The sequence below is a fragment of the Mytilus trossulus genome, chromosome 2 (assembly GCF_036588685.1).
Source record: "Mytilus trossulus isolate FHL-02 chromosome 2, PNRI_Mtr1.1.1.hap1, whole genome shotgun sequence".
In the NCBI taxonomy this organism is placed as follows: domain Eukaryota; kingdom Metazoa; phylum Mollusca; class Bivalvia; order Mytilida; family Mytilidae; genus Mytilus; species Mytilus trossulus.
In genome coordinates this window covers 3,679,304-3,694,901 of record NC_086374.1, presented here as the reverse complement: position 1 = coordinate 3,694,901, position 15,598 = coordinate 3,679,304, and the positions used below count along the sequence as shown (strand labels likewise).

Below are 15,598 nucleotides of genomic sequence, written 5' to 3'. Positions count from 1 at the left end.
ATGCCCTTAAAATTGAATTTAGAATTGATTTTATAAAAAATGACTGGAATATTTTTTCTGTTTATTCAAAATAACATAACAAATGTGGTGCACACTTTGAAATAACCTGCTACGCGGGTTATTCAGTGTGCACCACATTTTTTGAATTATTTCTTCATAGTCATAAATAATTTACAAGAACCATTTCTATCCACAACACTAAACTATGATAGCGGGAATATACCAAAAACTCAACTGTTTTCTATGCATGATGAGAGTTAGCTTTAATGAGAAATGGAAAGAAAAACAAGTTCAGAACTATGTAAACTAAAATAAAAAGAAACGATGGATCAAAAATTCATTTTAATACAATTCGTCATATATTTTGTAGTAGTATAAATGCTTTAAAATAAAAACATAATTGTTTTTTTGCTATCCATATCTTTGATGATTAAACGTTGCATTCAATTTGATACTAAGCTTGAAGTTGACTTTACTCTGTTCCTTGTTTTATCAGGAGTGTCATTGTTACCATACATCAATGAGCTATGAAACAGTCTAGCTTCTTCTCCATCAGATTCACTTTCCGCCATTCTCATTCCTGTCAAAGTCTTCACTCGTGTGTCCTCTGTTGACACACTGAAAGATGTCAGCGACACATCAAAGTCAACTGTACCACACTGGGTTGACTTTGAATTCCAATCGTCGCCTGCTATTTGCTTTTTATCCTTTTCGCTTCTTCTTTTGTCCTTCTAAAAAGAAAATATGATTTGATAAATGAAGAAAGTGAACAAAACAAACAATGTACCAAGCTATCGTTTACGACCGACGTACGATCTAAGATTGTCGTACGATTCTTTGTGAAACGATGGCCGTACAGGCGGAGGGTTGAGATCTCAAAAACATGTTGTTTAACACCGCTGCATTTTTTCGCCAAGCCAAATCAGGAGCCTCTGGCCTTTGTTAGTCTTGTATTATTTTTAATTTTAGTTTCTTGTGTATGATTCTGAGTTTAGTATGACATCCATTATCACTGAACTAGTATACATATTTGTTTAGGGGCCAGCTGAAGGACGCCTCCGAGTGCTGGAGTTTCTCGATGCATTGAAGACCCATTGGTGGCCTTCGTCTGTTATCTGCTCTATGGTTGGGTTGGTGTCTCTTTGACACATTCCCCATTTCCATTCTCTTATTTTGTTTTAAATTTGACAAGTTTTCACAGTCACACATTTTTTGAGACATTCTGATCATAGACATAAATGGGATTAAAAAAAAACTATTTATCAAGAAACAATTTTTTTGTTTGAAGAGACTAAAGATCGAACCCAAGATCATCCCAAATGCCGGCAAACACTCTGCCATGAGACCATCGAGGTAGTATGACACATGAGCACTATAAGTTTCAATCTTAAAGAGCACAAAACATACGAAAATGTTATGAAGAGTTTGAATGAATAAAGTGCAAGCCCTATATCTAAGAAGAATAAAATACACATGTGTTTTCCTGTTCTAAACCTGTGACCTCATTTATAGTGGATCCAGCCGTTATCTTCGTTTTTATCTGGAGAATATGATGTTGATGGAACACGATAGTCTGATTAATGCATTCACATCTTTTCCGGAAGACTGTCATGTGTTGGTAAATTTTTTGTTTGTTATTTGTGTTGTTAAATTGCTATCACATTGACGTGTATCCCATCTTATATTGAGTAATTATAGAATAACTAATGGAAGAATTCAAATAGAGAAAAATAGAGTGACCAAACAACACATTAATTCACGAATGCGCGCAGCGCATGAATTAATTATCACTGTTGTTCGGTCACGAGTTGAATATTTTTATAATAGTTATTCTTTTTATTACATTGGCAAATTACCACGTTTATTTCACATGTGAAATTATCGGTTTTTATTTAACTGGGAAATCAATGTAATTCATTGCAACCAATGTAATAAGAGAACAAAATTTTAACTTATATCTTAGGAAAAAGTACAAACCTTTTTTCCTGATGGATAAGAATGAGGTTGTGGTACTGGATTTTTCTGGATGATTACCCTCTGTTGTAATAGTTTTTCCTTTTCTGCTACACTTGTTTTACTGTTACGTCTAAACTTGTCAATAAATGAGCTAAAACAAAGAGTTGGAATTGTTCATTTGTATTTCCAGAATTGTGACTCTATATCTGATTGCAAATAGAAAATTATGTTTTTTCTAATGTTGATGCTATTTTCTCTATTAAAGTTTGTACAATTTTCACATTTTTCTGTTCGATGTGAGAAATATTTCTCCTCACTAGTGAAACATCTATCCTTAGCAAATGATTCGCCGTAATTTAAAAAGTAAGTTGATTTTTTCTTGTGTCTCATTCAAAGCGTAGTTTTATGCGCTTTATAATTGTTTAATGGCTAGCCCTGTCATAAGATTCCTTTGTACGACTTCAATATAAACAAATCTAGTGATAGCCAGACTTTTCACACCTATATCAACCGGACCAGTATCCACACAGAACAGAACTTGCATGGATTGGTTTAGGATTTGTTCTTGATTTTTTTTTTACATATTAACTGAATATTTATGTACTTTTTTCAAACTACTTACTCACAACAGGTGTCCCGCTTGTCTCGTGACAATCCCCCATCATCAAGGCTGCCTTTATCATACGGGGATTTTGGAGAGGAATCTTTGTTTAGCTGTAATCAATAATAAATATATGAAAATTACTCACTGAAAATAAGCATTTTGTATATAATGACAATAATTTTAAATTTGTTATTCACTATGAAACGGTCTTTTTATTGTGAAATATCTCTCACACTTCTGATCATAGTGAAACGGAGAATTCTGTAAATTGTAATGCGTCCAAGGGTTACATTTCATTAGGTACAATAGAAACTATTACTTTGGTTAGGCAAATTTATATGACATCAAAACAGAAAAAAAGTAAAATAATGGACAAAACTTTATGTCGAGGGCTCAAGCTTACCTCTTTAATTGACATCGTTACCTAAGGGTTATAATACATCTGGTATACTATAATATGTCATTCATAAGTATGAAATTAATACTTTACCCTGATTACAAAAAATATGCAAATAATGAAGACAATGGCACCGCCAGCAACTCCAAACCACATTATCATTTCTTCTTCATTGGTCAGTGTTATACCAGTATCCTACAGATATTGATAATTTAATATACAAGATTCTTCTAAAGTACCGGTTAAATGAAATATTGTATATTTTAAAAGTTACAGAGTGATTAAGGTAAAAAAAAGGAACTTAATATATTAATGATTATAAAAATGAATCGATAATATTGAATTGGCGCACGTTATAATATTGCGTTATCCGTTAAAAAGTTTAAATGTTATAAATATACTTACTTTCTTTGCTGGTTTTTTATTTTCATCAAGTAGTTTGGTCAAACCATCTACAAAGCAAACAGCGAGTTATAATGATTTTATTTATATAGATATTTATGATACCGGTCTAAATATAACAGAAGTTATATATGTCAATCACATATCATTTTTTAAGATTAAAAGGATTTTTTTTTGATTTTTTTTTTATAAATTATAATATTTCAATATCTGATATTGTGTTTTTTTTTAATTTCATTCACACTTTGTATCATCCGTACCCCGGTCATGGCCGATGGTGTATATTGTCATTTTATATTGTAAAGTCTTACAAACTATATAAAAACTAGACAAAGTGATGCCCCCGCACTCCACTCTGAAGTAACTGTATTACAACAAAGTCAATATGAGAATTTATTTTGTCTCAGAGACACAAATGATTCCCGCGCAGATTCAAAGTATAATTTAAGGAGGCTCGCGGGTACAAAAATTTCGGCAAAAAATTAAACATTTGTTTTTTCGTTACAAATTTGATTTATTACACTATTAGTTATTACTCTATATGGTAAAAAAACTACCCAAAAAACTCGATTCGGTTTGGCCCGAGATGACTTTTAAAATGTTTTTATCATTGAAAAATCTACAAATAATCTTCCTTTATTTGCAAAAATGCCATTTTTGGCATTACAATTGAAAGATCTCCTTTACTCGTCGGTGACCTATATTTTTTATTATTATTTTCACATAAGTTTTACATAAACTAAATAATTGTAAAATTTTAGCGATTTCTGGAATTTAGTTCTTTTTTATTTCGATATAACCTCTATTTCTCCTATTAGTTCAACAGAAAAAAGGACATTAACTAAAGTATATGCTTCTTTCGCAGGCAGATTGTGAGCTTGAATGAACGGTGACCCCATTTTTTTATTTCATTTTTTCTATTTTTGTATATGTTAAATATAAAAAAGAAGATGTGGTATGATTGCCAATGAGACAACAATCCACAAAAGACCAAAATGACACAAACATTAACAACTATAGGTCACCGTACGGCCTTCGACAGTGAGCAAACCCCATTCGCATAGTCAGCTATAAAAGGCCCCGATAAGACAATGTAAAACAATTCAAACGAGAAAACTAACGGCCTCATTTATGTAAAAAAATGAAATTCATTTATGAAAAAATATAGAGAAATCCTATATTAGGAGAAAAACAAGAATGTGTCCATAGTACACGGATGCCCCACCCCCATTATCAGTTTCTATGTTCAGTGGACCCTGAAATTGGGATAAAAAATATAATTTGGCATTTAAATTAGAAAGATCATAACCTAATGAACATGTGTACAAAGTTTTAAGTTGATTGGACTTCAACAAAATCAAAAACTATCTTGACCAAAAACTTTAACCTGAAACTTGCACTATCATTTTCTATGTTTAGTGGACCGTGAAATTGCGGTCAAAAGTCTAATTTGGCAATTAAATTAGTAAGATTATATCATTGGAAACATGTATACTAAGTTTGAAGTTGATTGGACTTCAACTTAATCAAAAACTACCTTGACCAAAAACTTTAACCTGAAAGAACGAACGAACGGACGGAAGGACGGACGGACGGACGGACGAACAGACCAGAAAACATAATGCCCCTCTACTATCGTAGGTGGGGCATAAAAATGATTTAGCCCCGCAAGCCCCCTTAAAGATACACAAAGTTTATGGTTCACTGTAGGAAAAGAGGAAATACAAATATACCTGCAAAGTTAAAACTTCCTAACATTCAAATTATAGGATGAGTTATCCAGAAACGTCAAACTTATGCACCTCTTATGCAAGTTTATACTCCAAAATGACAAAGTTCAACTATCGTAGGTGGGTCATAAAAATGATTTAGACCCACAAGCCCCCTTAAAGATACACAAAGTTTATGGTTCACTGTAGGAAAAGAGCAAATACAACTATACCTGCAAAGTTAAAACTTCCTAACATTCAAATTATAGGATGAGTTATCCGGAAACGTTAAACTTACGCACCTCTTATGCAAGTTTATACTCCAAAAATGACAAAGTTCAACTATCTCCAAAATGGACAAAAATAATAAAAATCAAAACCATGACCACATGCACACATTCTATATATGTACAAATAGAAGCCAAAGTTTAAACTTCCTAGGCTTCAAACTGTAGGAGGAGTTATCCGGAATAACTATTTACCCATAACGGGACGAACGGGTGGAAGGACAGACAGACAAGGGCGAAACAATATGCCCTCGAACTATCAGTTGCGGGTGCATAAATATCTCCCATACCTTCAAGAGTCCTGTAGCTTTTACACAAAGGCGTATGCTTTGAAAAAGCAAGAATACATCATAAAGACATACGTTATATAAGAGACTCATTGCAGAAAAATATTACACTTTAATCTTCATGCAACGTTAAATTTGAAAGAGATAAATTAATTAACAGGTGCTTGTAATAATTCATGATACATATGAACACGCGTGCCCCTCCGACAGCAAGACACAGGTACAATACCAGACCTTTTTAAATATATGATGCATATTTACTGAATATACTATCTGAAAATGTACATAGATTTAAAAAATCTCTTCTTTTCCTGTGTCTTGCTGTCGGAGTTAAGACTAGAAGTTCAGATATAAAATTAGTTCAAGGTATAAAACTTAAATCTGCAATACTATTTCAACTTGTTTTTATAACACAAGACTTTTTAAGTTTAAACTTCTATATAAAGGATGAACAAATAATACTTAATAGTACCCAGTTTGCATCTATTTTGACAGGTTTGTTTTATCGTCATTTGTTTAAGGATGTTTGCTCCTCTATTTTTGCAATTTTTGCAAGATTTTCGGAATCCTCTGGTTTTATCCATGTATTGCCATTAAAAATATGCCTACTAAATCCTACTTTTCTTTTCATTATTTTATTACATAAAGTTTATCAAGTCATATTTCAAAATCTTATAAAATCCTTGTTATTTTTTCGTACTTTTTCAGCCGACCGTGCAAGGGCTGTAAAGCAAGTCAAGATCATTAAAAACAAAAAATGTGCTAATGTTAAATGTAAGAAAAAATTAGAGAGAATTATTTCCCGCCAAACTTTCAACGGCTTATATCTCGAAAACTGGTCCATTTTTTCTGCTTTTTTTGTTTCTCTATTCATATACTATCATCTCATAACAGTTTTTTAAAAAGTTTGTTATTTTTAAAAACAGAGTACCAAACATCCTTAAAAATTAGGTAAGTGTTTCTTAACTGTATTTTTGTTTTAGATGTATCCTTATTCACCATAACTATTAGTTCATAATCTATTTTGAATCCTCAGTGACTCACTCATGCTATACAAATATATTTTATTTTATAAAGAAAACAACGTACCATTTTTGGAAAATAATCCATCCTTAGAGTCTTTAAGTCTTCCAACTACAATGATAAGTAAATAAGTAAAACACAGTAATTTCATATAGAGAGAGAGAGATATAGTGCCGTATGTAGTCTTACATTGCTCTGACGTTGTGTGGTCATTTACGGACTTGTTAGAGCCGTGAGAGGTCAAAGCGCTGTCAAATAAAAATATGGATATTACCAACTTTTTAAAATAAGATTTTTCATATCATTCGAGTTCCTATTGGAAAATTTATTTTCAAAATGTTAAGCCAAAAATGACCTTAAATTTTCAAAAGCTTTCTACTAAATTTCAATTTGTTACGCCACATAAATAGAACACTTTTTTAATTTTTTTTATGGCTAATCATTTGAAAAGATGGAGAAATTGTGACTACGGATTGACTAAATATCATACAGATTAAAGGTTGCAATACTATTTTTCAAACATTTGGAAATGTAATGTTGAACACAATTTCTAACACTATTTTATAGTGTGTCTTTCATAGTTGTGATGTTTTACTACTGTTTTAGAAAAGGGAGCAGGTTTGGTACCATTAAAACGTTTAATCCTGTTGCTATTTTTTGCACCTGTCCTAAAACAGGAATCTGATGTTAGAGTGGTTGTAGTCTGTTTATGTGGTTCATAAGTGTTTTTCGTTTCTCGTTTTTTATATAGATTAGACCCTTGATTTTTTCCGTTTGATTGGTTTTACACTAGTAACTTTATAGCTTGCTGTTCGGTGAAAGCCTAGGCTCCGTTTTGAAGATCGTACCTTAATCTATAATGGTTTACTTTTAAAAATTGTGACTTGGATTAAGAGTTGTCTCATTGGCACTCATACCACATCTTTCTATATTTATGGATTAGGAATTATATACTGTTCTTGTCTTTTATCGCAAAAAGTCATGTGTGAGCATCTTAGGTTTTTGTTATCAGTAAAACAGTAAACACTGTTGTGTAGCAAATCAATTCAATATACACAAAATTTATGTAAATGTAAGAACGTGTTGTCTACAAAATATGGTGGTCAACACTCAAAACTCAAAATAAATATCTTTTCCGAAAAAATAAACTTGAACAGAATATATATTTTTAAAGGAGAGGCGAATGTAGCCAGAGGGACATTCAAACTCATATATAACCGTTTTTTTGCAAAGAGTCCCAGAAATGCCTGAAGGAAAGTCCCTATGATGAGGGCTGAATACCATTAAAAAATAAGGGAAATAAAACAGTCATTTTTCATTTGTAATTTGCAATTAAAAAAAAATGAAGGTAGGCCAATACAACTTCTTGTCAATACACAATATACAGACAAAAATTTCTACTGCTGATTTTTTCTTGCAATAATACTCGTTAAGCAGTACATTGTCGAATGCAAAAGAATAAATGAGGGTCTATGTGCTCATACTCAAGCTAGATATAGAAAGCATAGCGTTGGTTTTTAAACATGCTAGCGCTCCCATTACCTTTTTTTGCGCTAATCTAAGTCGCATTGTATTCTTAACGCAACACCGTCGTGTAGTAATTCCCGTAAATAAAAACCAAAAATAAAAAGATATTCATGCTAGATAAATAACTGCAACATACATTCATTGATGAAAGAAACGCAAAATATTTCGAGTGCAAAAGTATAGATTAGGTCCTAGTACTAGTAGGGCCTACACAGTTATCGTACGAATATTATAGTCTTCATCAAGCTTTTTTCAAATATATATTAAAAAGTATGGGTCACCGAACTTTTTTTCACGCTACAGGTTGGGCAAAATTGTCAGATTTTGAATAGATTATGCATGGAAAATTAAATTTTGTGTGATAAATAGAAAACGTAATATCTGGGGTTGAAGTCAATAAAACTTTGATCAGTGCTTGGAGTACAAAAATCATGCCCGATACATGAAATCCAGTTGATTTTCGAGTACGAGTACAAAAAATTACCTGCGGTCATAAAACTTTCGAGTCAGTTTTTTTGTACTTATACTCCAAGATCAACCAATCAAAATGTTGGATTTCATGTTTCGAGCATGATTTTTGTGCTTTGAGCACTGAGCAAAAGTTTTTTTTTAAAGATTAACCAAAAACTTAAACTGACACGCGACTGACAAACAGACTGACATGACAGGTGCATTGACCAGAAAATATAATGCCCCTTCTACACGCTTTAGTTACGAACAGCCTTTTGAAATACAAAATGGAAAAACACGAGAACCTGTAAATAGTAATTAATTGATTGATTTATTCTACAAAACATAACTTACCACATAGTTGATCGTTAAAAGCTTGACATTCTCTTCCCAATGTTGACAACCTAACACTCATTTGTTTTGTTTTGTTGTAAGGCGTGTAGTCAACCATCATAGCAAAAACACTTTTATCTACTCGTCCATGCCTAAAAACTGCATGCCACATGCAATAACATTGGACGGTTTTATCAACCGTAGTTAATCTAAAATACATATATATATATATATGTTAAGGTATGTAGTATGGAAAACAATAATTCTTTTGTATACAACTCTTTTCTTTTCTATTATTTATTATCTATATGACACCCGACACGCAAAAACTTCTCTTAAAGCAATATCATATGTCGTAATAAAACCGACCATTTATGTATTTTGTAGAGTGTCGGACTTCTTTTCACAGCAGATGACCGTGAGAGCATTCCGCTGTATTGCTATCGCCTCGATTTCCATTACGCAAATATAAGGATGTACTTAGGTGAGGTTTTGGAATTTGTGTTAAATGTTCGGACTCCTTGGTGTTATTCCATACAATACAATGTAAAATATTTTGCCCCATAACACCCATTTATTTTTTCATATAAGACTTAATAGCTCATGAAAGGTCATTTACCAAAATTTTAGAAGATTTTTGATTTTCTTTCATTTGTTTTGAGACCCAAATAATACCAATGCAAATATAAGGCAGCAACCATTTGATTGGTTGCTGCCTTAGGTAAAAGTCAGAGTCAACCTTTCCCCGCCATATTTTAAATCTGAAATATCTAGAAAAGGAGGTCCATGACCTATCAATATATTTAACTTATCTTTATCCTTAAATGGAGCTCTACCAGCTTGGGCAGCAACCATTTAATACAATTTTTTTTTTCTCAGAATCAGAGACAAATTACTTTTTTCTCCAAAAACTGGAAATAAACTTTTTTTTCCCCAAAAAAAACATAGCCCCCCCCCCCCCCCCCCCCCGAAAATCAAATGGTTGCAGCCTTAAAGTCTCAATTTTAATTTCTTGATTTCTTAATTTTTACCTAACATCACCTAAGTACATCCATAAGGTACAATTTCGTTTCGGCTTTTTCCCGCACAATTTTTTAAATCAAAACTTGAAAAGGAGCTCTATGAACTATCATCAATATCTTTGCACACGTATGCGGGGGAATATCTCAAGAACGTTTGCAATCTAGGAACTATAACTTTGCATGGGAGACTAAACATTTTTTGCGGGAAAATACGAATGCCTACTCAAATCCAGTCAATTCAAATTATTTCAGAAGAGTGTTCACCATGCACTTGTTCATTTTATATATTATTTTGTTTTAAATAATGCTACCATTTTAAATAATGTATGAACTGTTTTTTTTTATTATGCATGATCCATATAAATGTATGGTGACAAACATCTGCTCCTCCGACAAGTCGATTTATGTATTTGACAAACTTGTCGACTTTTATATCTGACAAGTCTACTTGTCACTTATGTAATGCCTCGTTCACACGTAAATTGAATTCGAATTAAAAGCGAATCGTATGCGAATCGAATTTACTAATCTTGTCCAGACACTTTTATTTCTAATTCGAATTGATTCGAATTGGCTAAATCGCATCATCCAATTCGAATTAGAATTGTATTTCATTTCAATTCGAATTAGAATTGTATTTCATTTCAATTCGAATTAGAATTGTATTTCATTTCAATTCGAATTAGAATTGTATTTCAATTAAATTAGAATTTACGGTTGAACGAAAAAAGTTTCAAATACGAATTAAACTACATCTGTTTACGCTACCACTTGAAGAGAGTTAATCTTAAGGCTTCTGTGATACGATCAATATAAAACTCACTTTTTTATCGTTTTCTCAACCATTGATTTCTTGCAATGAAGGTGAGATATCAATGGATCACAAAGTGATTTCAGAAAATTCGGTAACTGACAGGTTAATTGACAATTGTCACTGTTTACGGCGTTTACTTCTCCATTAACTACTGCAGTATTTTCAGCATGTGTCCTTTCTGTCAACCCAACCAGCAACAACAACAGCACAATTGTCAAATTCATCATCCACATGGTATGGAACCTTTCATAAACATGTCTTTTTTCACTAAAACAAATCCGTTAAAAATGATTTTGTTTTTCATTTACGAACTGCACTGACGTCGCGTACGGTGTTGGTGATAATACGGGTTTTGCTTTCCAGTTCGCCTTTATTGCATTTGTTAGAAGTTTCGGAATTGATAACTATATAAATGTATATATCAAAATGTGCGTAATTAAAAGTAGAAATGGAATATGCCTTCAAATCAATACTTTATTCATTTTGTTACTCGAATGATTCCTAATAACACTGATTTTGAGCGTGTAGACAAGTAACACCGCGACATATGATCAGCATTGTTTTGAAGTTATTCTTGTAATTTTTTGAACTCATTAAAAAAAAATTGTACTCCTAGAAAGAGTAGTCTTTTGTGTTAATGGTGTATGTTTTATTTATGACGTCATCGTTAACTGGCCGCGTCTGACCAGGACGAAAAGTTCACTTTGTTTTGTGGTCAAGCCGAAAATCGAAAAAAAATATTGATAGGGGTGAAGTTAAGAGTGATTTTAAAAGGTAACTCAAATAAATTATTCCGAAATGATATGTCTTTTTATTCCGTATATAATTAGGAAAAAAAATTAAAAAGTTTTGTCACAACATTTCAAAAGATCGTGGAAGAATTAATGATTCTTTGAAATTTGTATTTCTGTCACAAAACCCAAATCTCGCATATTTATTCGGAGTTCTTCAAAATTCGAACGAAAGCTGCAGATCCAAACCACAATTTACATATCCATCCTTCCTGTGTCAAAATTATACAATAAATATACTACTTGCTATGTCTTCAATTAGTTAGTATTGTTTAAATTATGTCCTAAATTGTTAATTTTATTAAATCCGTTGAAATGTCACACTCGCCGTTTTCTGACGTTTTGGCGTATTTGTTAAGTGTCTTATGAAAAGTAAAAGGCAGTTGCAGTCTTTTCTACGATATGAAATTTTATTCAAACGAGAAAACTTTTTTTTAAGTGTATAAAAAAAAAATTGTGTCGAAGTTTTAAGAGAAAATATTGAAAAACAAATAAACGCGATCTTTTTGTTTTTGTCTAGTCAAAATGTCACAAAACGCCGTTTTTTACATTTTTGTTACAAGTATGATAAGTCATATTATACAGTTTTGGAGGGAGGAAAATTTGAAATAATAATAGCACAAAAAATACTATATAACATTAAAATCTATTGTTCAGGGATTTTTTTGAACCCATTTTCGATCACATGTCGGAAGTATTAACGACACAGTCAGCGATTACTTTTGTCTAGTCATAATGTCACACCATGCTTTTTTACTTGTTTTGACGTTACGTTCTGTAAAACTTGACATGTAGTGCCTAACGTCGAAAATTGCGGAAGCCTTTACGTGTCATGCTTATTAACTTTATCCAATTTGATATAACGAATTATGAATTTGATATAAGAATTTATCAAATTGTCAATTTGATATAACAGAGTATCAATTTGATATAACAATTAAATATCAATTAGAGATAACAAATAGTCAATTTGATGTAACAAATTGTGAATTTCTATACCAATAGTATGATTTAATTATAATAATGAGATTGATTGAAACATTGCGTAACCCAAATTTGCGCATTTGTTTGTGCATTGATTCATTGTTTATCTGATGTCCAGCGACAAATATGTCATTGAATGTTTATTCAAAACTTTCTTAACAGGTTAAATGTTTCTGAAACCCTCTTCCTCCCCTTTTATCTATTATTTGAGGCAGTTTGCGGTACTAGTTTGAACGTTATTTGTATTCAGTACATGGGACCTGGTGTCTTCAGAACGAACGATTATAATAAAAAAAGGATCAATTTATATTGCACATTTTCAAATCAGAAAGAATGGATAGTGTGTTTCTAGGGACATAGGAACATGCAAGGATAAACAAATTCTGGCATGCTTCTTTATCAATTTCGACGGGCACATACAAGGATTAATAACTCATCATTAAGTTCATCCTTCCTATATATTTGTTTCAATATTTATTTTGTTTGCACACTTTTTATTAAAAACAAAGACCCATGCGCGAGATCTAGAAGAGAAAACCCATGCACAATCAGTGCAAAAGGGATCTGATATATCAAATTTTAAATGTCAGTTCTAGCCTGGAATTTATATTCCAGAGAACGTACGTAATGGGCTCTGTGTATATCCCCTGTACAAAATTTATTTCCTCACACAATACTGTTCATAAAGTTGCAGTAGGAACTGATTTTTCTCTTTATCTTGTCTATATAAAAAAGAAGATGTGATATGATTGCCAATGAGACAACTATCCACAAAAGACCAAAATTACAAAGACATTAACAACTATAGGTCACCGTACGGCCTTCACCAATGGGCAAAGCCATTACCGCATAGTCAGCTATAATAGATTGTTGTGCACATTCACCTATACATTGTATTTTTATATATGTTGTTGTTTGCAATTTGATGATAGTATCAAGAAAAACGTAAATAGCTGAGTGACAACTATAGAATTACTTTTATTTCCATGATGAACCAAAGTGAACATATAAATATACATACAACTTTGATATTAAGCCAGCATAAATTAATGCTCGTGGTTTTAGTATTATTCAACTAGGAAAATTTTCGCTATTAAAAATGGGCTTTCGAAAATACAGATGAACGGATTAATCCAGCGCTAAAATGGGCTCTAATGTCTGCGCTAAAATGTCCCCTAGTAGTTTTTCGCTAAAATTATCTGCGCCCATCTGTTTTCTTGTTCATAGTTGAGATTAAATTTCCTTTTGTTTATGAAATTGGCAAATTTGATTAAATTAATTTTATTGTGGTTAATTTTGAATTTGCTTTTAACTGTTGATTCTTTGACATTTAATACAGGCGACGAAACAAACGATTCAACTTATAAAATCTTTATTCGGAAATTATCAAAAGCGGATAAAAGAATAAGCCCTTGACAACATTTACGAGTATGATGGTCTTGTGAACCCATGATAGTCCGTCTGAAGGGGGTGATAAATGACTGAACCGTGTTAAGAGAGAGCAATATCTCTTGCACATAAAAGTCACCCTTTTAGATTTTAAAAAGAGCAGGCTAAGGCTACAAGGAAGCACTCGCACCCTCAAAGTGGAAACGGATTAATTATAAATATCCTGTTACAATCAAAAGAAAGAGAAAATATCTTTGCTCCAAGGGGATACTTATTCAAATGAATATTATTTTCCGTTTTAATTTAACTGTACCTTAAAAAAATATGGGCCGCTTTTGCATTTCGGTTCTATACGTAGCAAGTCAAGCAAACCGCTCATATAAATTATGCTGTATGATTGAGCTGTACGAAATGAAAAAAACGTACTACGTTATTTATACAATGCATGAAAAATAACGTCAAACTAACGTTACCAAAACTAACACCAACACCGTACGCGACGTCACTCAGAATTGGGGATGCCCAAATATCGGTTTATGTGTCATTTACCAAGCTGCTGAGATTGCGCAACGTAAATTTACGAGGAGTGAAGTAACATAACGAGTCAAAGTTGACCATTGGGCAAATACAGAGAAATACAGATTGGAAGTTTCTGCAACGTGAGATGTTACTATCATTTTTTTCTTTTGATACATCCCTTGATTCAATTTAAATGTCATAAAATAATTACAACATGGTTATTTCATGTTGCAATTATATGCCTCATTTTTTTAAGACAAAATAGTATAGAATATATCCACCAATTCATACGTTCAGTAAACATATGTACAGATAAAACGTTAAACAGAAGAAAAATCATTGGAGCAGCTAATAAAACGAAGCCTACAGTAAGATATGAAATATCAGTGAAAATGTTATCAATTTTCGAGTAAAGAACAATTAAGTTTTTCTCAAGTGTATAGTTCGTATATTATAATAATAATTTCGACACTTGTTCCGTTTTTAATTACCTTACCTCATAGATAGTAAATATTCCTGTTTACTTGCACTTCGAAACGTTTACTCCACATTGACGTCATAATAATGGACGTAAAATTACGGGAAAATTCAACACGTCATTTAGCAATATTTAAAAGGGTTAACAAATCGTTCATTCAAGAACGTTATTATCATACATTGATATTTTTTAACACAGACTTCCAGTACTCTGCTTTACCTTTTATAGAAGGAGGCATTGACCGTCCATTTTAATAGCATAATTTAACCAGATAACTCAAATAACAATAATTACAAAGGTTGTTTTACCCTTCTAACCTACTGTTTCAACTTCATTATTATATAACTATTCTACGGAGCCCCGCTAGCATGCAAGGAAAAAAAAATAATATTGTGCGCAAAATTTAGAGACCCGCCGTAGCCCTCGATATACCGTCCCATGTACCTGCCACGACCGAGAACCGCTGGAGACCCTTCGACTAGTCTGTTATTGAAATTTTTGACAATAATATTTGAACATTCAGAAGGCATACTGGAGATTTTACCATATGCGGAGAGGACCAACCGACCCTTCGATAGGCCGGCCATGATATATTGTGCGCACAATTTAAATATATTGTGCACACA

The 15,598-nt window shown here is 32.3% G+C and overlaps 1 protein-coding gene across 1 annotated transcript; it reads right to left on the bottom strand.

Annotated features, from left to right (window-relative positions):
* Positions 1 to 325: 325 nt before the first annotated feature.
* LOC134706290 (uncharacterized) lies at positions 326 to 15,137 on the bottom strand. The gene is made up of 9 exons (XM_063565079.1): positions 14,991 to 15,137; positions 10,821 to 11,078; positions 8,997 to 9,184; positions 6,732 to 6,776; positions 3,363 to 3,409; positions 3,051 to 3,152; positions 2,579 to 2,670; positions 1,978 to 2,107; positions 326 to 731 (listed from the first exon to the last, which is right to left on the bottom strand). The coding sequence occupies exons 1-9, from the start codon at positions 14,993 to 14,995 to the stop codon at positions 444 to 446; spliced, it is 1,155 nt and encodes a 384-aa protein (XP_063421149.1). The 5' UTR covers positions 14,996 to 15,137; the 3' UTR covers positions 326 to 443.
* Positions 15,138 to 15,598: the final 461 nt, after the last annotated feature.

What these genes read in the sequence shown, in the direction of transcription:
- LOC134706290 (XM_063565079.1), bottom strand. An exon ending in TTTTAACGATCAACTATGTG is followed by an intron (nt 6,777 to 8,996) that starts GTAAGTTATGTT and finishes TTATCATTGTAG; the next exon opens with TTGGAAGACTTAAAGACTCT. An exon ending in CTTATCCATCAGGAAAAAAG is followed by an intron (nt 732 to 1,977) that starts GTTTGTACTTTT and finishes TTTTCTTTTTAG; the next exon opens with AAGGACAAAAGAAGAAGCGA.